Raw genomic sequence first — 19928 nt, forward strand, 5'->3', positions numbered from 1 at the left:
TATTTATATATATATATATATGAAATAATGTGTGTGTGAAAATAAAAGTACGAGAAAATGAACTTTCCTCTATGGTTTATATGACGAATCTTACAATGACGGATTTCGATGAAATTTTTGTCCGAAAAAATATTAGTTTATCTTACTCGATCATACACGATGAGAGAACTCGTGATCGACGAGAAGAGTAACGCGACTTCCGGTGTCTATCTTGCGTAATAATTTCTGTTAGACTTTACAGGGAACACTGATGTGTCAGGCTTCCGCGAGGAGGAAGACATGCTCGACTTGGCTTCCGGGTTGGTGCCGCGCATCTTTCGTGGATTTATTTCGTTAACGTTTCACTTCTTCGGGGGAAAAGAATAATTCAAAAGCAGATTGTTCAGATTAGACTTAGAAGTTTCAAGTTCTCCTCGAATAAGTGAACTGAAATACTGCAGAAACAAATCCACGAGGCAGCAACTCGGAAGCTAAACTGAGCAACATGATTGATAGTATTTGATGACTTCCTGCAGTTTATTTTTACATATATCGTGCACTCGAGTATATAAAATAATTGTATTTGAAAAACTCAGTCTTCATGATAATTTATTTCTTCTCTTATCATAAATGCAATATCTCTTGTATAAATAAGGATATAATTACATATCATTTTCCGTACCGTTGTACACATTTACTATATCTCTCTAATACATACGCGAAATCTTTCACCGTGATTCTAACGTACAGTGGCAGCATTCTGAAAAAAGAAACAAAAAAAAACCAATTACGGTTACAATTGGGTGAAATGAGAATCGAACTGTGGGGAGCTCGCGGATGTACAGGTTGACATATTCTTATTGTTGCGATCGGAACTTACAAAAATTCTGTCGTTCTTGTGTGCCACGGTAGGAGACCATGTGTGGAACAACTGTAGCCGTATATTAAAGCGAGATCGGGATCGGGCATCCCCTTTACTTGTAACTTCTCAGTGATTAGTTGGTCCGTAATTTCTTCCGGATCAAGTTTCCCCGTAGACACGGCCTTCGCCAATGATTGCGTTAACGTTACTATTTTCCCTTTACCATCTACGTCGGATAAGAATGATACATTTATTTTCGACCTGCTGCCTGTAATTTAAGCATCATAATATGGATAACAATCGTCGTCGGGATAGCAACGACACCGTTGATTTCACAGTTCCGGGTAGCACAAAGTCCAAAATCGAGACACAAGACGTCTTTAAGCGGTGTCTACAATGAGAATTTAAGACTTGAGCCTTAAGAAGATTGACCAATCACGGCCAAATATAAGAAGAATAATCGATTGTGATTGATCAATTTCTTAAGGCTCAGATCTTGCTTTTTCAATTCCCACTGCAGACGCCGTTTTAAAGACATCTCCATGACGTCTTATGTCTCGATTTTGGACATTGTGCTGTTCGGATATAATAAAAAGGCGACGACGGTTTAAAGTAGGTTACAGGAAAAAAATAAAACAGCTAATGCAACGTTAGTTATCAATGTTTGAACATTACTATAATTTTAGCTATACATTATGCAACGTATGACGTGTTCTACATTACATGTGCACGCAATTTTTGTTATCGCCTCATTATTCATGTCTAACGTCTAACAGTAAAGCGCGTATGTTTCTTGAAAATGATGAAATTGGAATTCCGAGTAAACTTGGTTAAAAACTTGTTTCTCTCTCTCTCTCTCTCTCTCTCTCTCTCTCTCTCTCTCTCTCTCTCTCTCTCTCTATTAGTAATAATTGCGAGTCTTCAGAAAATAGAAAAAAAGATATATACTGTACCATTAGTTATTCCATTTTGACTAGGTGCCTTTGTATATGAATTCCAGGTAATATATTCTACTAAATCAGGCCACTTTTTTGCAAACTGTTCTTTAAGATTGCTTTCATTTCTCTTGAAGAAACCTGTAAAGATAACATAAATTGCTTAAATTTAGAATTTAGAGTAGCTTAATATAGTTAAACATATTAAATACTGAAAAATTTGTACTTTCTATTGTTATTTACATTTGCGATGACGTTACAAGTTAGCTTCTTATTAACTGATTTCTCCCACTTATAATCGTAGAAATTATATAAACAAAACTTCATATTGCACGGAATTTGCATGTTGTATCGTAATTATAAAAATAATCATAATTTCCACGTGATAACATGAAACCAATATATACAACAGATAATAAAACATATCGCGCTTTCTTTGTGAAATGGTTAATAACTGAGAAATGTTATAGACTATTGAATTACGCTGACTCAAAGTTACCTACATGTTATTGTAAAATCATTCAAGCTTTGCATAAATAACTTGTCATATACTTTAAATGCAATATGTTCATGCATGAGTAGACTTACATTTGTATTCCACATTTTTGCGTCATATAGACAGAAAAAAAACCTTTGTACGAAAAGTTAATGAACAGTAATACCGAAAAATAAGATGTGAATGCGACATCGTATTCGCATACAATATTTATGATGTACAGACAATTCTAATTTTACTCTGAACTAGAATATTTTATCACACATCATGTAATATGATTCTGTCTCTATTATCAATCGCAATCTCGCTAATTTGACTTTACTGTGATATATTATGACATTACCGAGATACTACTAATCCAATATATAGTAGGATCTTATATGTAGGACCGTCTTAAATTCACCTTCAAATGCTGTACGGCTTGTTTTATTAGCTATATCTGAAAATAAACTTAAGAAAGTCTCAAATATAAGATCTGAATACCATCCTAAAAGATATTACTGTTTGATTTGATGTGAAAGACACACACCATGGCTATGTTTATATATTCACTGCTAATATTGAAAATTGTGTGTGTGAAAATCCTTTGTCCAGATTTCTTTTGTTTTGCGATGAATAGAACTACCTGTTTGGCCTATGGAGTACTCTGGAACTATAAAAAACAAGCTGGAACTTTAAATACTTCCCACAAAGTGAGACGCCAGCTTCACACACACATACACACACACACCTGAGAATTTAAAATACATATGACATAAACTGTAGAATTATAGATTCTCATTACTGACAGTGAATATATAAACACATTTATGCATGAAAAACTTTATACAAACATACTTCCGTCATAATACAGTAAATCTTCGAAGAAAACGTATGACATGTGCGTGAAGTGGAACTATATATAGTATATAATCTACAGCGCGATATCTCGATAGTTCCAAAGTGCAAAATACCGGATAAGAATTTACGGTCGATTTTCGCGATGAGTCACACATGTTTCCGAGAAACAAGTGGGTACAACGAGTTTCAACGGCCACGTAAACGTCATACACAACGTGACGAACGCTTACATTTCCTCTCTTTTTTTTCCTTCACGCAATATATCGCAAGAATCACACACCACACACACACACACACAAATACATAGAGATACATAGTGAGATACCAAATCGCTTTACCATTACGGTCAAAGAAGCTGATGTAAGGTATGTCAAGCGTAATACACCATCCAATGATACGCACACAGTCCAGGAGCGACTGGTCGATCACCTGCACGATCACCAGGTGTCTTGGCATCTTTTTGGCACGCGCGAGCGTCCGTACGATCGTATCGAGCTCCGTCGTCGAGCTCGCGGCGCACCAGAGGTCCGCGTAAACCCGTTGCAGCGCGGCCCAGGCATAACAAAACCCGATGTAAAGGCGATGCACGAGTACTAACAGCGCACGTAATAGCGTGTACATAATGTTGTTGGCGCGCGCGCGATCGCGTTTCTATACAGCATAATTCGCGTATAACGCGAACACGGTGCACGACACACAGGGTTCAGGTACGCCGTAGAGTAGCTCGTGGAACGTCACGAGGATGCTCGTGCACTCTCGCTCTTTCTCTCTCTTTCGACGCCGACGCGCGTTACAACAGTGGCCGACGAGCGCCGCGAAGCTCGGCAGCTGTGACTCCCTCACGTGCGTTCAGCCGGCTCAGCGCGCGCGCGACACCTGAACGGGGACCTTGAGCGAGGAGGTCTTACCTCGTATACCGGAGACCTCCTTCGGTGATGCGACGCGTCGTCCTGTTATCGAGCGGAAGTGACACGTCGGTATAACAGTGGTCGAGGCCGAAGAAAGAGAAAGAAAGAGAAATACTTGAGTCAGTGCCATTATACATCCGGGGATTTATCTCTAAATCTAGGATTTTCAGGAAATCCCGGGATACAGGGGTAGATTCTTGATCAAATTCTCCAACCATGATTGGTCAATTCTGCTTAACGGCGAAATACGACTGATCGATTTCAATACATTTAACCGTCGATTAACCGGACTTGATGAAAGAGACTCAAAATGTGTTAGAGTAAAATGTTGAAAATCGAGCGATTTTCCGCTCCCTGATTGGGAATAAAAAGAATAAAAGGGATTTTTATTTTTCCAACATTGGCGACGTTGATTCGAGTACGTCATGCAGTCTGTCCTTCTTGGCGCCGAGCGTAGCCTCGACTCCAACACTTCGTGATTTTGAAGGACTCGTCGTCAGTGCTACCTGTCAAACGAGAAGCGTTGAGAAACCAGCGCTGCTCGTGATGTCATTGTCGATGTTATCCCGACGAGATCTGTGACGATAGCTCGAAATTGGTTGCGAGACGCGACAGAGTGTCTGATAAGATCGCAGGTTTCGTGACGTTTATGCACTCCCGTTCCTGTAAATAATAGGTACGCCGATTATGTTAACAAGGATACATGTTAAGTAATAAGCAACAGCGCGTTATCTGTTCGTTTGGCAACGCGTTGGACAAATATTATCAAACAACGCGATCTCGATCATCTCCGAGATCGATTTAACCTCTAAAGATCGTGACTCATGCAGTACCTGTTTCTCAATATCAACTTAATGTCCCGGAGAGATTTGCACGGGAAAAATACATGTGAACCGATCGATGCAATGATACAACGCGATTAATTTGCATTGCGATATGTTCGCAACTGGTATAGGTGTTAATCGCAATTTTAACGTAAGCGATAAGTCGCATCTTAGGTGACAGTTTATTTTCGTTCTTATTTACCGTTGATTTTGGCCGATACGTGTGTTCCGGTGAATTCGTCGGTTTACTTCGTGGTCTCACTCTATTTCTACGTAGAATCATGGAGTGGCTGTTCGGCAAGCGTATCACCCCTGAGGAAATGCTCAGGAAAAATCAGAGAGCGTTGAATAAGGCGATGCGAGATTTGGACAGGGAGAGAGTGCGAATGGAGCAACAGGAGAAGAAAATCATAGCGGATATTAAGAAGCTTGCTAAAGATGGACAAATGGTATAGCCATATATATATATTATATTTTGTTCTGCTATACATATGTATGCAATATTAAAGTTTCCGAATCACCGTAGGATGCTGTGAAAATTATGGCCAAAGATCTCGTTAGGACTAGGCGTTACGTGAAGAAGTTCATGCTTATGAAAGCGAATATTCAAGCGGTATCCTTAAAAATACAAACACTACGTTCCCAGAACACAATGGCGCAAGCAATGAAGGGAGTGACGAAAGCGATGCAGAATATGAACAAGTGAGTGTAACTCAAGCATCGATTTACCAAACATTCTTATCGCAATACCTGCTAATATCATTGATCCGCATTTACCGGAAATATATCAAAGCGTAATCAACATTGTTTACAGCACAGCTGTAAAATTGAATAATTTTATTTCTCTACACTTTTATTTGGTCCTCATCGCGATTCCCTTTTTGCAGACAATTGAATTTGCCACAAATACAGAAGATATTGCAAGAATTTGAGAAACAGTCAGAGATCATGGACATGAAAGAAGAAATTATGAACGATGCGATAGATGACGCAATGGAGGATGAAGGGGATGAAGAAGAGAGGTATCGAGCATTCTTACACACATGTATTAGTGTAGTCTTATGTTAACCTCACCATAGAAATAAAAAGGGATTATTGAACTTTCCAATTCCTCATTGTCAGCTCAGAGGTATAAACATTATTTTACTTTTGCAGTGACGCTGTGGTCGCACAAGTATTGGATGAGTTGGGTCTGCAGTTGACGGACCAGCTATCTGGCCTACCGCAAGCATCTGGATCACTGAGTGTAGCTGGTTCTAAACAGCCAGCCGCAGTGGCAACTGGCAACGAGGAAGGTGGCGGCAATATCGCAGACGCCGATGCGGATCTACAGGCCAGACTCGAAAATTTGCGACGCGAATAAGTTGAGATTTTAAGTTCTATATATAGTTAAAATATAAGTGTATAAAAATTGTAAAAAAAAAGGTTTGCTTTATACTGAAGCTTTGAACTGCTCCTGTTGACTCACAAATGCTTCTATACTTGATATATACAAACTTAAATATATTATTACATTTGAAGTTTCTCCGGAACGTTCAAATCTTCTCATGTTTTATATGCACTCGAATTTTATAAATGCTTTCATAGTAAGTATTTTCTGTAAATGCCTAAGCTAACAATGTGTGAAGGATATTATTCTTCTTCTTCTTACGTTAGGCCTTTTAGACCTGTGTTTCCCTCTCACTCATATGCTTGTAATGCGCATGCTGATTATATACAAGTATATGGGACTTACCTACAGTTTAACTCCAACTCCGAACGGCATATTTTACGAGAGGTTCTTTGGGCAGAAATACTCTGATGGTTTGCCAGACCGTCCCAGAGGAGAACACGAGCGTATATAAATTTTTCCGGTTCTGCCGGGGATCGATCAATGCGCTGTATGCTACACCACGCTCGCGTTCGTGAAGGATATTGTGTAATAAAAATATCTAACGATAGTAACGAATCTCCTCTGGTCCGCTTCAATGAGTGCATATAATGGCATTAAACCACTTTACATCAAACAATTGGTGTCAAATTTTGTAATTAATTTTATTTTATATTTGGAACATCCTATATGTAACATCTAACATGTGATAATTCAGTTTGAAAAACAACCTTTTATATTTGATCGATTATCTTTTACTTTCAGTAAGGTCAATCTTTTTAAATATATTTATTCCGTTTTGCTGATCAACAAATTACTCCAGGTATCCTGTTGTGCTATTTTTGTTTTCTTTTTTGTTGCATCATTTTTGCGAGAGCACTTAAATTTATTTAAATCTCCCGCTTAGTATCGCTACTATCGCCGCTACTCTCGTTTTCTCGAAGTTCGACCTGCCTTTCGAGTTATCATTTCAGCTGATATGGAACGACCGGATATATCATTTCGATGAGTAATCATGGAATTATGCCGGCTGAAAGATAAGCAAAGATATAAAAATGAGGATGCCGAATAAACATCGGTGCGATTCGATCGCCGTAACGATAACTTATCGGCGAGTAATTTTCTTTTTTTCGAAGAAAGCAACCAGATCACTCGCAATGGTCACTACCGACGTCGATGATTTTGATGTTTCTTTTCACAAGTCGACTTAGACATTAAGCACTAATTAGACCGATCATTTTACTCGTGACACGCGTATAGGTGGAGCGTGATAAACCGACATTTACGAAGTCGAGATTTTTTACCGACTTGGTGCCGAAAATCGAGAGAACGGCAGAGACGCGAGAGAGAGAGAGAGAGAGAGAGAAAGAGAACTAATCACCGCCGGTGAAAATGTTTTACACCCGTGCCAAGTGTCGTCTGATCGGGATTGCCCTTTAGCACCCGATATACGTAATACACCGTCTGCACACGCTACCACTATCGGAAAGTTCTTGCGTAAAAGAATAAAAGAAAATCGGCTAGTATCTCCGTGTAGAGTCACCAAGTTGGCCGGCGGTTGGTTAACTTTGCGGCGGTTTGTTAATCGGCGACTCATGAAAAAGAGAGCAGGCATCTCGGCAGGAGAAAATCATTTATCTTAACGACGACGACGACGACGTTGGATACGATTAAACGACCGAAACATGATGTGCAACTCGAGCAGATAGTGACGTCACTCGGTAGACGCGGCAAATTCATGCTGTCTGGGTCACCTCAATTCGCAGTGGAGTCTGTGAGTACATGCGTTTTGTTTGTCGATGTGTATAATCGTCACGCTTCTGAATCTATTGTTTCTCCTTCTAGGAAACTTTGTTGACTGTTTAACCAAAAGTTCGCTTAATCAACATGAGTCAACTACAAACTAATTTGATAGCTGCCGCTATCGGGGCAACTATTGGAGTAATAAGTGCGGCCAGTATTTTTATTTATCATAAGATTCTGGAGAACAAACAGCGTCCTATGATGAATGAGAACTACGAGGAGCTCAGTCGTCGACTTACAGAGTTGCAAGAAGAACTGGAAGCACTTAGGTAATTACAAGTGCAACTGTCTTCTCTTTATTTTATCCCCTTCAGTTTTGTCTGAGAATCCGTTCGCATGCAGTTAGCATGGATCAATGTGCATTCTTCTCGTTTATTTCCACTCAGGCTGCAGCAAAATCAACAGAGAAAGAAGAAACTCAGTCGTAAACGTGTTCCTAATGACAATACATTCACCGCAACGGATAATGATACCGATATGGATGCCTTTTCAACAGCTGGCACAGATGTTGGGAATGATGAGTTCTTCGACTGTTCAGACAGTGAAAATGGCATAAGTGACATAGAAACTAGGTCGGTACATTTTTTCTTCTTTATCGTACCTCCGATATATTGTATTCTCTGTTCAAACTAACATACTGATTTGAAAGTTATTCTGCAAGAAAATTATCCTGTAAGCTTAATCTATATCTATCTCTCTCTCATGAATCTTATATTTGCATGCAGGATATTCAAGTCGGAACTCATCTAAACTTAAGATCGGCTTGACTTATCAGTGTAATTTCGCGTTTCTCTATGTAAAATGTATTCATAGCTCTAAAGAAAGTTGACAGCTCGCAAAGAAGTCATCACGATTGCAAACCTGGGTCTTATTTGTAAGTTCTGAGCTATGAATACAGGCTTTTACCTTGATTTTCCTTTCTGTTATGTTTTTTCAAACTCAAAACGTAAAAGGAAGAGATTATATGTTTAGTGATGCAGGTCAACAGAAGCCACCTGCCCTGGATTAGATTTTACCACTTTGGACACACACATTGAGCAGGAGGAATTCCAGAAGGATATTTATCTTGAGCTACAAAATCTTGTAAACACTTATCCAAATAATATAGATATAGCATGGAGATTCGCCAAAAGTTGTTTCAAACACTCGAACGATATGGACGATCAAGTTGTAAAAGGAACTATTCTTCTCGAGGGTATTGAATTTATATACATTACATTTTTATGCGCAATGCCGTATCTTAGTTACACACTTGTGACCACAATTTATTTAATCGCTATACTTATCCCTTAACGAAACTTAAATTCTGTATTTCTCTTTCCAGGGATTAACGCCTGCAAAAGATTTCTCACATCATCAAACGCCGATCTGCACAAGTGGTATGCCATATTGATAGGAGTGCACAGCAATTTTTTATCAATAAAAGAGAAGATACAGAGCGGTTTTGAGTACAGAATACACATAATGAAAGCCTTAGAGATACGCCCGAATGATGGCATGCTACATCATCTACTTGGTAGATGCCTGTACGAGTTCGCTAAGTTAAGTTGGGTGGAAAGAAAGGTATGCGTAATTTTCAACGGTAGCCGAATGATTCTCGAATAAAAAATTGTAAAACATCTACATTGGGTGATATAATTGATAAACTACTTCATTGTGTAGGTTGTAACCACGTTGTATTCAGAGCCTCCAAATGTCTCGTATAAAGACGCGCTAGATAACTTCGAGAAAGCGGAGACGTTTTCGGACAAAGTGAATCTGGAGAATCAGTTGTACATAAGCAAATGTTACATAGCAATAAGCAATTACGAGCAGGCTATTCACTGGTTAGAGAAGATTTGCGACCCCCTGCAAGTCGCTGCAAATAAAGAGGAAGAGAAAATACAGGACGAAGCTCATAATCTTCTCAACAAATACTCCGTCTATAAAAAAGATAGCTAAAAGAGAGTGTTGATAGATCTGTTATATTCATTCCATACGTTTATAGTATAAATATGTTACAAGAATCAACATGTCACATATATAGATACAAAGAAAAGCGTGCAAACAATTTTAATCATGAAACATATAAAAAGTAGGAACGTCCCGTAAATGGTGTTACAATCGAAAAGTAATCGTTTTTTTTTTTCAAAAAAAAAGAAGTTGACAAAATATCTAAATAAAATTTTTTCAATAAAATTAAAAACAGTTTTGTTCTCGATGAAATTGATCTTAAGAAATTCAACAATATTTTCGCACTATTTTAAGTTTGGATGATACTCAAATTCTAAATATCCAATGATGATTCAGATATATTGCTAAAGTCAAAGTTTGATTGATAATACGAGTAAAATGAATATTTTTCCATCAATTATTATATAATGAGAATTGAGAATAATATAAATTATTGAAAAAAGATACATATGAAGAAAATTCTATATAGAAATTAAATACATTTCGTACCGCGTAGGCCATTGATAGTTCATTCTGAACTTTTCGTTAAAGCCATTTGATATTTTGGTTGTAGAACGAAACAACTATAAAATATTTTAATCATTATTACGAGACACGTATTATTAGACAAATAAAATTTGGCTCGTAAGAAAATAAAATAAGCCACCGGTAGCCTAAATATGGCCTACGTGATGTAAATGACGAGTCACATAAAGTTAGTACGGAACGTGTTAAGTAAATACTTCTTATTATTTTGATAAATAAAATATTTTTATTTATATTTTTATTTATATTTTTAATAATCGCTGTCCAGATGAATTTAATGACATTGATTATTAATTTTTCATTTCTTAATATTATATAATATTATATTAATTTATTTTTTAAGAACAAATTTCTTTTATGTTTTTATTTAAAAAAATAGATTTCCAACTTATTGTTTGTAATTATTTGTTTTTCGGTTGTACTGCCATTTACGGGACTTGTATAATATTTTTAACGTGAATAAAACTTTTATATTTTAATAATCTATATATAGATGATCTCTCGACTACATGTCTTTCCAGTAAAAACATAAAGCAGTATGAGAATAGGCCCATGTCGACGATATATAGCGATTTTGAAGGTTAAAAGGGATAAATTTTAGAATTGTCATTTTGCTGTATAAATATTAGGCCTATTGAGCTTTATTATATTCCTTATACAGATTAAAAATTTAATATTACATACATTATGGTTTGATTTTTATCCATATCCATATCCTAATAAGATAATGTAATACGACAATACAATAAGTGTTTTTAAACGCAAGTGATGACTTTTAATCTTTAAAAATCTTCATCAAAATAAAAAATCTCGGATCATATAAAATTATTTAATTGTATTATTTTACTTTTCATGTATAAATAGTGTAAAACAATTTCAATCATTTAAAATATGAAATATTAATAAATTTTTATTTTCTACTTTTTATGTATATAGACTGTAATAAATATTTAATGCAGAGTTTAGCAGAATTAAAGCATATATATTTGTGTGTGTATGTGTGCTCGCGTGCCGCGTGCGTATGTATATGTATGTACATATGCATATATCTGTATATATATAAAATCGTATTGAATAATTAAGTATTGTTATATGAAATATCATTATATGAAATGTATATTGTAAAAACTAATATATATATATCGTAGTAGATACTAAAATATCGTCGTGATGCTACATTATGCATAAAAAATACTTAATTGGTTGCCAATTGCAGATAAATTCTTCAATCTTTTTATTGAGATCGTGCAACCGTCCTATACTCAACAGATCAATAATGGTCCAACACAGCATCCTCCAGCTTAGTAGTAGAGAACGGATGAGAGAGTGAGGGTGAAAGGGGTGGCAGAGAGAAACCCCTCTGGTAAAGCCAAGAGGAAGCCAGTAAAGACACAGTGTTTCACAAGGAAACAGTCAAGGTCCAATGTCCGTAAAAAGTGTTTCAATTGCACAGTGCACGTGTGAAAGTGAGTCTCGAATACATTGCTTTTATACATAATCTCTTTTTTTCATATTTACCTCAAAAAGAATGAAATTAATTTCAATTTTTCTGCCTTTTTTTATATGTGCATCAGAAGTGCGAAGGTCTCAAGTGCTGTTTTTTTTTAATTCTTATGAAATCATTATTGAAAGAACAGAGAAAGCATTCTCAACATAAATGCGAGAATTCTGTCGCGATATCAATCGTTATCACTGCCAAAAATTCTTCCAACATTTCGAGTTGATAATATATCGTATTTTGTGACTAGGATATTCATTTTCAGATGAAATTTTCAGATTGAAATAAATGTCTGGTTTATAAGAGCTACAGCGGTTTTTTGGCATAACACATTATTTATTAATAGCGATTTGTTACATATATATCACAAATTTTTCTGTCAAATGCTGATCCTCTTCAGAGTATATATTAAAAAATGTTAAATTAAACCGGCAATTAAAAAAAAATCTCAGATATCCGATGGTTAAAATATTTAACGAAACACATATAGTTGTACAACTTGTTAAAAAGAAACCAAGTAGGAATCGATATGTGAATTCCTATGGATATGCATTTCCTTGGATTTCCATGGGAATCCACTCAGAAATTTTCAATAGAAAATATCTTTCATAATGAAAGTATTTATCAAAGATGCAAGTCGATTTTCTTAAGTGTTTATTTGAACTAATGGTATGTTACAACTTAAACACGCCACCAATAAGAAATTTCTACGTTAAGAACTCACACAGCACCAAGTCGACTGTTAGTTGACTGTAAGTTGGCAGAAGAAATCTAAAGTCGACTTCAAAATCAAACTAAATGTCAACTTATAGTCAACTAATAGCTGACAAATGATTTGATTACAGTCATCCGTTAGTCAACCAATAAGCCAACTTTTAAATCAATTTTATAACAACTTAAAGTCGACATTTAGTCAATATTATTATAAGTCTACTTTTAGTCAATTTGTCTTGTCATCTATATTTATTATGAAATTTCTATTTTAATGGTGACATTTTTCAAAAACTTGATCAATTCTATTATGTTTTAATTGTATAATATTAAGTTACATGTAATATAATAAAAGTATATTTCAATGTCATACACGTTCAGTACATTAAATGTTGTTCATCGTTGAACTTCATACTTGGCTTATTCATGTACTTTGTTCATACTGGCTCATATTTTATAAAATCTATTTGAAGGTTTAAAATTATGTTGAAAAAGTCGCGAAATTAAAGACAAAGTGAAGACATTTTATTAAGTTATAGTTTGATGTAAGGTGCCTGTTCATAAAATATACCAATCAAAATAATAAGATTACACAAAGTTCGACATTGTAAAATGTACGCAACAGCACGTGTAAACTAGTTTTTAGACGTTCTTTAGACGTCTCATGACCCGATTTCGGATTTTATGCTCTCCGGGGAATGTTTTCACTTTTACGTCAATGTTTATGTATCTAACAAATAAGATATTTTTACATCAGCTTTCGCAATTTTACCAACGTAACCTCAAACCTTGAACTGGATTGATCCTACAAAAAATAAGCCAATATATAAAAATAACCTAAAGATACTTCGATGTACGTCAACAAGATTATATATTTATATTAACCTCATTTCATAATTTCAATAATAATAATATAGGAAAAAAAGATGATTATACGGTGAATAGTTGTTCCACTATGCTTTTCTCCACAAGGTTAACGGATAGAAGTCACTTGTGCCGATGGCGCTATACAACCGCCCGGATTTTTACGCCAAATATGAATATAAAATAATACCGCAACAATATAAAATATTAAAGTAACTATTTCCGGCTAGCCGAAAATATATCTTTAACACGTACGTACAAACGCTTTTATCGCTTCATTAAAAGGTGACTTTTAATTTTTCGAAACTGGTCGACCCTAAATCGACTTGCGGTCGATAATTAAAGTTGACAAAAAACTATTCTAGAAATAATTAAAAATGAACGCCGATATTTCGTTAATTTAAAAAACCGGGTATCAGCCAGCAATTAGTCGCTTGCGTATTGCGTGACAGTAATTATTAGTGAACAAAGTCCATTATCTGTGGGACGGGTATATTTGAAACTTTTCCTTCGGCTACTTTAGTAAGTTTGTGAACTCTATTCTGTCATTTTCCGCCATATATATTTTTGAATTCAATCGACTTACGTCCTCGATAAACATTTGGACCGTGAAAAATAGCAATGAGTTATGACCCGCGGGCTTTGTTTTTTTTTAAGTATTTTTACCATCGAATTCTTCTGTATTACTTCTGTAATCGTTTACTTTAACTTAACGCACATTACAAAAGGCATACCGAAGAGAGTCGGCATACAATCGAAATGTTTACATAACAAGGACCAAATCTGATTTCCTCCCGTCTCATTTTTAACTTTCACAGCTGTATAAGAGATATTCTTGTTCTCTTTGATCATTTTCAGACTATAATGCGCGGATTTTTACGCGGTATATTGTATTGTGCTCTGTGGTATGGTAGTATAGTAGCAGGCTTTTTATTTATCGCCTGTCCGTCCCTACCGTTGTTCTTGTTCAGCCCGCCGAAATTCCGAAAATTGGGAGACCTCTTATTCTCGTGCTGGGAGCTTTATCCTGCTGTGAGTGTACTGTGCGTGTATAATTGGTAATCTCGCAAATCTCATATACGCAACCTACAAATATTTCGACCGCGCGCTCTTTCAGCGCTCATCGCGGAGACATAATATCTCGAACCGTTTCAGGCCCTGTTGAACATGTTTGGCGTAAAGATCTACGTGTCCGGTGATCATATATTCCCTCACGAATCGGCTGTGCTCGTGATGAATCACAGGACGAGGGTGGACTGGAACTTCCTGTGGGCGGCGATGTACCAAGCGTGCATGCCGCATGTAGCCTGTCACAAATTGAAATTTGTCCTGAAGGATCCAATACGACACATTCCTGGCGCGGGTAACGTGTTCCGTTTCTTCTCCGACGCGACGAAAGCGCGTAATTCGACACGTTCCGAGCTGTATTTACATTCTTCATCTTCTTCCCACCGTTTCTCCACATGCAGGATGGGTAATGCAAATGAACGGCTTCCTTTACATAACACGACGCTGGGAAGAGGATCAAGGCCGGCTGTCGCGTACCCTCGATTACCTGATCGCGTTAGACAGTCGCACGCAATTGCTGATATTTCCCGAGGGCACCGATCTGACGAAGAACAGCAAGGAGAAATCGGACAAGTACGCGTTGCAGCACGATTTGCCGCGATACACGTACACACTGCACCCGAAAACGACGGGGTTCGCCTACCTGGTGCAACACCTTCAGCGAGCGAGCTATTTGGACGCGGTGTACGACCTGACGATAGCGTATCCCGACTTCATACCGCAGTCCGAAATTGATTTGGTCAGGGGCAGGTTGCCGGACGAGGTGCACTTTCATATTAAGCGAATACCCACCGCGGAGATACCGACGCACGAGTCGACGTTGAGGAAGTGGCTGGAGAACAAATGGTCCGACAAGGAGGGAATATTGAAGCAATTTTACGAACAGAAGACCTTCTCCTCCGCTGAAATCTGGCCGATGGCGAAGATGCTGCCACTGCGGGCCGCGTTCGGATTCTGGAGTATATTGACAGGTAGGTTTCTTTCTTCTTTTTTTTTTCTCTCTTTTCTCCCGAACGTAAATTCACAGTATAGAAATAATATCCCTGGGTATCGACCATGTGATTTCCTTCTCCCAGAACGGAAACGTGAAAAATGAACATTTACTTTTCACGTTCCCGCCCCAGGGAAAAATTACGTGATCGGTGTCCTGAAGTGAAATTTCACATTCGCAGGAATGATGGTACTTTTACTCATTATTTCACCGATCTTCCAACTGTGGGCTCTGATACATGCGGCGTTTTTCGTCGGATTGTCGATTTTCAATACGGGCTTTAGTCAGCTTGAGATGGGATGGTACTCGCGTTGGAAAAGCTATCCCTTCCAAGCTAAACGTAGTTAGTCGAGAATATATTCTAATTTCAAGTTTTTTTTAGAAAATTAGATAGCCCTCTTTATCTCTGTGATAAAATATTGTGTATATATAAAATCGGAGTTAGAAGAGAAACGTAATTTCGAGGATCTTGTGCAATATCACGTAATTGTAATATAGTCGTAATATTACTGCACCGTTTTAATCCTTTTACGTTTATATATCTCCACGTCGTAGTTCTGAAAGCACAGTGGTGGCACACAACAAGGTGAGAGTTTTCGATCCGCTGATAATTGAAGTTTGTCCTTCTAATAGTCACACATTACTCTACTTTTGAAAAAGAAAAAAAAAAGATGTGAAAATGAGTGACGCGAACATTTTGATGTTTTATGTCAAAAAATATATATATACATAAAATAGTATTTCTAATAAAAATATATCCCGTGGAAAACGTCTATATTTGTAAAAACATAAATTGTACAAATTTCTTAGGAATTTTCTTATCAAAAGAATAACATTTTGAGAGAACCGCTAGTTTTTACCGCAACAAATTTCTGATAAACGTTGATATAAACAAATGGAATATTGTTATAATGGCGTTTTGAAATATTATTAACAGAGTAATTTTCATATATTAGCGAACGATTTTCATGATAACGAAGAGAAAGACGTAATCATTACATTTCTATGCCATTTTGTTTCCATCCAATTATTTATGAGAAAGAATGTCATATACAGCGTATGAAATATGTCTTTTTAATTAGTGTAAAAGTGATCGTTATGTTTCCTGAATTATATAGGCTGAATGTAAATTGCGGACATTTTATGATATGGAAAATGTATTTAAAAAATGATGTCGTATATAATTATACAAATTTGCATAGTATATAGAAAGTATATATTAGAAAATATTTATTTTTTCGAATTTTTTCAACAAAAAGATTTAGGTCCTTCGACTATTGAACGATTTCGAGTATAAGTAAAAGTGAATTCATGTGCCAAAGAGAGAGAGATATAAGAAATTAGATTAGTTTTATAAAGAATCATCCAGTAAGAATAGTTGTAGAAAGTCAGTATATGTGAGATACAAAGATATCTCGTAATATATATACATATATATATATATATGTTAAATATTTTCTTTACATAATTAGTACCTGGGAGCCGTAAACTCAATCAAATCAATCACTTTCTTTATATATAGCTCCAACAAAGAAATAGAGATCAAGATCATAAATTTTGACGAATAATCTATCTTGTCTGTGTGTACGTCCTCTAGATTTGACTAGTCAATGAGATAAATCGTGTGTTAAGAAATTTTCCTATATACACGTAGACGTTAATCAAATTATCGTGTTATAACATAACGTTGTGAATAATCCTTGAAATTGTTGCATGTATTGTCTCAGCACCGTAATACAAAGTATTCTCTGTAAGAGCACATACACACACACACACACACATTGCGTTCATGTACAATGTTTACTTCTGTAAAATAACAAATATATCACATGGTGTACTAAGTTGTAAAACATGAAAAGAAAAAAAAAAACAACGTGTCATAGAATGTATGAGAAAAATATGTATTCGCTATAATTACATGTGTATGCGTGTGTATTCGAGGTGTGTCAGGTCTACATGTACATTCCACAACACAATTATCGTACAACGGTAACGGAAGGATGTTGAATTAAAAAAATATGTGACAACGGTACGACTAAATTCACTCACCGTTGCAGCAGTAATTGTTCACATGGAATGTACATTTATGACACTTCATCGGTATTACTTCGACAATGATAGATTTGTATAGAGACATTTCATCGGTGGTTTTATTATGATCATTATTATTATTATTGTACAAAGAGAAAGGACGATTTCTTATATACAGATTTGTGAAAGCTACTTTTAATTTCGTAAACTCTTTTTGTAGAAGGGATTGACCGGACTCGGTATAAAATTCGCTTTTAGCACGCCGGCCAGTGGTTTCTTATTCGCGTCGAAAGGTATGGCCGGGCTTTTACGAACCTGTTGAATATATTCCGACGTGTGTTGCTCGGTGTTGCGGTTCAGCACGATCTTCACCTTCTTCTTCGCTGTCGCAGAATTGTTCAAGTTAGTTTGCTGTTTTGTCCGATTCGGCGGTTTCTTTAATGAAGTAATAAAAAAAATAATTTCACACATGACTCGATGATGCATCGCATATCGCTAATAAAACATGTCGTTAAGATTTGTACTAACATTTTTTTTCACCACCGCTTGATCCTTGCATGAAATACCATTTTCCAATATCGTCTTAGCGGTTTCAGGTTTCTTAATCGGAGTTTTCTTAGCCGAAATGCTGCTCGGAAGGATCGGCGCGGGCAAGGCACACTGATCTGCAGATCTATCAGACACCTGCCACTTGCTTAGCGCAGCCGCCTTAGTTTCACAGCCGATATTTCTATTCGATGTTTTCGCATCGTTCGTACCGTTTAATTTGATCTTCTTAACCGTTTTACTTTTCTTAGATATGCTCTTTGTCCCCGGTTTCTCCCCGTTTTCGGTCAATTCAGATTTACTATCAAGTTTATCGCGCGTTAAATTACTCTTTCGCCGCTTCTTAGGAGGCTCCGTATTTGAGTCTGTGTTCGCATCATCTTTTTTAATCGTTCGTTCGTCTCTTTTTCTCTTGTTGTTCACCTTATCACTGTACAGGGATTTCTCAAACTGGATAAGGCGAAGAGCAGCTTTCTTCGGATCCATATCTGCTTTCTGCCAAACGGGATTTCGAACTTTCCTTATCCCAAGAGGCATCCTCCCCTCTGCCAATTCTTTATACCTGGTGATGTAAGTTTCTTTTTAGAAAGATGAAGAGTACAACACAAAAAAAGTGTGAGTCGTAAGGACCAATTGATTAAAAAACAGCACGTACTCTTCCAAAATCCTTGCGAGCTGCCTCCGCGACTTGGCCGTCGATTGCGGATAAAATTTATAATTTACAAGTAACTTGACGATCTCTGCAGGGTTGAACGGAATTTGTGGCAGTTCCACGTCGACTCTACCCGCTCGAGGATCCAAAGGTTTACCAGCTTTGTGTTTCAGAACTTCAGCTTCGGGAGGCCGCTCATCCTCGTTCTCCGAATCATCTTCCGTGTCTGACACATCTACTTTTTTCACGTTATCCAAATACGTGCAAGGAAAGCCAGCCTGTTCGCAAAAATGCGATACGATTGCAGGATATGTTACAAATCACAAAAATATATAGGGATATACTCACATCTCTCCAGGCTTCAAATTTCTCCCTGTATTCGATACCTACGTCCGATTGAAATATGAGGTACCTGAAAATGTGCTTCATGATATGTTTCATTTGACGCTCATCTTTAGTTGTCGCTAAATAAACGACAAACGGTCTAATAAGTTCAACCACAGCTTCTTCCGGTAGATCTCCATCACCGATCTGCGCAACGATAATTTAAAATGTATAATTATCTTCACTGAAATAGCCAAGTTTTTCTATCTTGAATTTTTCGAGTATACCTTTGCGAGCTCCTCCAGATATATCTCTGTTATGTGTAGACTAAGACCCAAGTTAGTCTGCGGACATTGAAAAAGTTTCTCAAGTATTCCAGATATTTCCTTCACCCAACTCATATCCCAGGCTTTATCCTTGCATACTACGAATGTTTGGCGCAGTATCCTTCTAACTAACTGGAGGAAACAAAAAAACACACACAAGGATTATTTATATATGATTTAAAATATTAAAGTACAGGAGAAACAGTAAAGAAATACCATAGAAAATTTGTCTAGTCTGTACTGATCTATGCCAAACCATTCTATGGCAAGTGTTTTTAGAGCACAAGCTGTGTAAAGCATGATGGTGTCTTTCGAGTTAAAACAATGTACTATTTTACTGAGAGACTCCGCTAGTTCTTCTTGGACCAGCATTTTGTCACTCATCCACATGCAATAGAACAGGCCTTTCCATAAACTGATAAA

The 19928-nt window shown here is 36.7% G+C and overlaps 5 protein-coding genes across 15 annotated transcripts in view; 3 read left to right on the forward strand and 2 right to left on the reverse strand.

Annotated features, from left to right (window-relative positions):
* Window positions 1-571: 571 nt before the first annotated feature.
* Window positions 572-4346, reverse strand: LOC106749871 (dehydrodolichyl diphosphate syntase complex subunit NUS1). Of its 4 annotated transcripts, none has more exons than XM_014629782.1 (4): window positions 4021-4346; window positions 1795-1917; window positions 860-1109; window positions 572-739 (listed from the first exon to the last, which is right to left on the reverse strand). In XM_014629782.1, exons 1-4 carry the CDS (start codon window positions 4148-4150, stop codon window positions 649-651), a joined length of 594 nt encoding a protein of 197 aa, XP_014485268.1. In that variant the 5' UTR covers window positions 4151-4346; the 3' UTR covers window positions 572-648. The 4 variants fall into 4 exon arrangements, with proteins under 4 accessions (XP_014485268.1, XP_014485258.1, XP_014485248.1 ...); XM_014629772.1 differs by lacking the exon at window positions 4021-4346 and adding an exon at window positions 3451-4014 and having other exon boundaries at window positions 860-1067; XM_014629762.1 differs by lacking the exon at window positions 4021-4346 and adding an exon at window positions 3451-4013.
* A 135-nt stretch (window positions 4347-4481) lies between these two features.
* Window positions 4482-6376, forward strand: LOC106749887 (charged multivesicular body protein 2a). The gene is made up of 5 exons (XM_014629802.1): window positions 4482-4696; window positions 5122-5293; window positions 5371-5546; window positions 5732-5866; window positions 6000-6376. Exons 2-5 carry the CDS (start codon window positions 5126-5128, stop codon window positions 6205-6207), a joined length of 687 nt encoding a protein of 228 aa, XP_014485288.1. The 5' UTR covers window positions 4482-4696; window positions 5122-5125; the 3' UTR covers window positions 6208-6376.
* A 999-nt stretch (window positions 6377-7375) lies between these two features.
* On the forward strand, window positions 7376-10812 carry LOC106749867 (regulator of microtubule dynamics protein 2-like). The gene is made up of 6 exons (XM_014629748.1): window positions 7376-7987; window positions 8059-8285; window positions 8403-8588; window positions 8997-9211; window positions 9341-9579; window positions 9679-10812. Exons 2-6 carry the CDS (start codon window positions 8101-8103, stop codon window positions 9955-9957), a joined length of 1104 nt encoding a protein of 367 aa, XP_014485234.1. The 5' UTR covers window positions 7376-7987; window positions 8059-8100; the 3' UTR covers window positions 9958-10812.
* Window positions 10813-11701: 889 nt separating this feature from the next.
* Window positions 11702-15993, forward strand: LOC106749766 (lysocardiolipin acyltransferase 1-like). 5 transcript variants are annotated; one of them, XM_014629540.1, is made up of 5 exons: window positions 11702-11960; window positions 14426-14599; window positions 14723-14930; window positions 15037-15606; window positions 15808-15974. In XM_014629540.1, exons 2-5 carry the CDS (start codon window positions 14432-14434, stop codon window positions 15972-15974), a joined length of 1113 nt encoding a protein of 370 aa, XP_014485026.1. In that variant the 5' UTR covers window positions 11702-11960; window positions 14426-14431. The 5 variants fall into 5 exon arrangements, with proteins under 5 accessions (XP_014485026.1, XP_014485055.1, XP_014485065.1 ...); XM_014629569.1 differs by having other exon boundaries at window positions 14539-14625; XM_014629579.1 differs by having other exon boundaries at window positions 14539-14610.
* A 1835-nt stretch (window positions 15994-17828) lies between these two features.
* Window positions 17829-19928, reverse strand: part of LOC106749754 (ribosomal RNA processing protein 1 homolog) — a 2840-nt gene continuing 740 nt past the window's right edge. For 3 of the 4 annotated variants that reach the window (XM_014629517.1, XM_014629506.1, XM_014629497.1), the window contains 6 exons: window positions 19722-19928; window positions 19467-19637; window positions 19204-19386; window positions 18859-19133; window positions 18186-18765; window positions 17829-18092 (listed from right to left, as the gene is read on the reverse strand). The exon at window positions 19722-19928 is cut by the window's right edge and continues 17 nt beyond it. In XM_014629517.1, coding sequence (XP_014485003.1) covers window positions 17853-18092; window positions 18186-18765; window positions 18859-19133; window positions 19204-19386; window positions 19467-19637; window positions 19722-19928 — 1656 coding nt within the window. In that variant the 3' untranslated portion in view covers window positions 17829-17852. The remainder of the gene's footprint in view (window positions 18093-18185; window positions 18766-18858; window positions 19134-19203; window positions 19387-19466; window positions 19638-19721) is intronic. The other variant, XM_014629526.1, reaches the window with a different exon arrangement.

The sequence above is a fragment of the Dinoponera quadriceps genome, unplaced genomic scaffold (assembly GCF_001313825.1).
Source record: "Dinoponera quadriceps isolate SergipeBrazil2010 unplaced genomic scaffold, ASM131382v1 scaffold37, whole genome shotgun sequence".
NCBI lineage: Eukaryota > Metazoa > Arthropoda > Insecta > Hymenoptera > Formicidae > Dinoponera > Dinoponera quadriceps.

What these genes read in the sequence shown, in the direction of transcription:
- LOC106749871 (XM_014629762.1), bottom strand. Translation starts at nt 3,733, where the DNA reads ATGTACACGCTATTACGTGCGCTGTTAGTACTCGTGCATCGCCTTTAC. An exon ending in CAGCTTCTTTGACCGTAATG is followed by an intron (nt 1,918 to 3,450) that starts GTAAAGCGATTT and finishes TTATCTTTACAG; the next exon opens with GTTTCTTCAAGAGAAATGAA. An exon ending in ACAAGAACGACAGAATTTTT is followed by an intron (nt 740 to 859) that starts GTAAGTTCCGAT and finishes TTCTTTTTTCAG; the next exon opens with AATGCTGCCACTGTACGTTA.
- LOC106749867 (XM_014629748.1), top strand. Translation starts at nt 8,101, where the DNA reads ATGAGTCAACTACAAACTAATTTGATAGCTGCCGCTATCGGGGCAACT. An exon ending in GAAGAACTGGAAGCACTTAG is followed by an intron (nt 8,286 to 8,402) that starts GTAATTACAAGT and finishes ATTTCCACTCAG; the next exon opens with GCTGCAGCAAAATCAACAGA. An exon ending in TAAGTTGGGTGGAAAGAAAG is followed by an intron (nt 9,580 to 9,678) that starts GTATGCGTAATT and finishes TTCATTGTGTAG; the next exon opens with GTTGTAACCACGTTGTATTC.
- LOC106749887 (XM_014629802.1), top strand. Translation starts at nt 5,126, where the DNA reads ATGGAGTGGCTGTTCGGCAAGCGTATCACCCCTGAGGAAATGCTCAGG. An exon ending in GCGATGCAGAATATGAACAA is followed by an intron (nt 5,547 to 5,731) that starts GTGAGTGTAACT and finishes CCCTTTTTGCAG; the next exon opens with ACAATTGAATTTGCCACAAA. An exon ending in GAAGGGGATGAAGAAGAGAG is followed by an intron (nt 5,867 to 5,999) that starts GTATCGAGCATT and finishes TTACTTTTGCAG; the next exon opens with TGACGCTGTGGTCGCACAAG.
- LOC106749766 (XM_014629540.1), top strand. Translation starts at nt 14,432, where the DNA reads ATGCGCGGATTTTTACGCGGTATATTGTATTGTGCTCTGTGGTATGGT. An exon ending in ACGACACATTCCTGGCGCGG is followed by an intron (nt 14,931 to 15,036) that starts GTAACGTGTTCC and finishes CTCCACATGCAG; the next exon opens with GATGGGTAATGCAAATGAAC. An exon ending in ATTCTGGAGTATATTGACAG is followed by an intron (nt 15,607 to 15,807) that starts GTAGGTTTCTTT and finishes TCACATTCGCAG; the next exon opens with GAATGATGGTACTTTTACTC.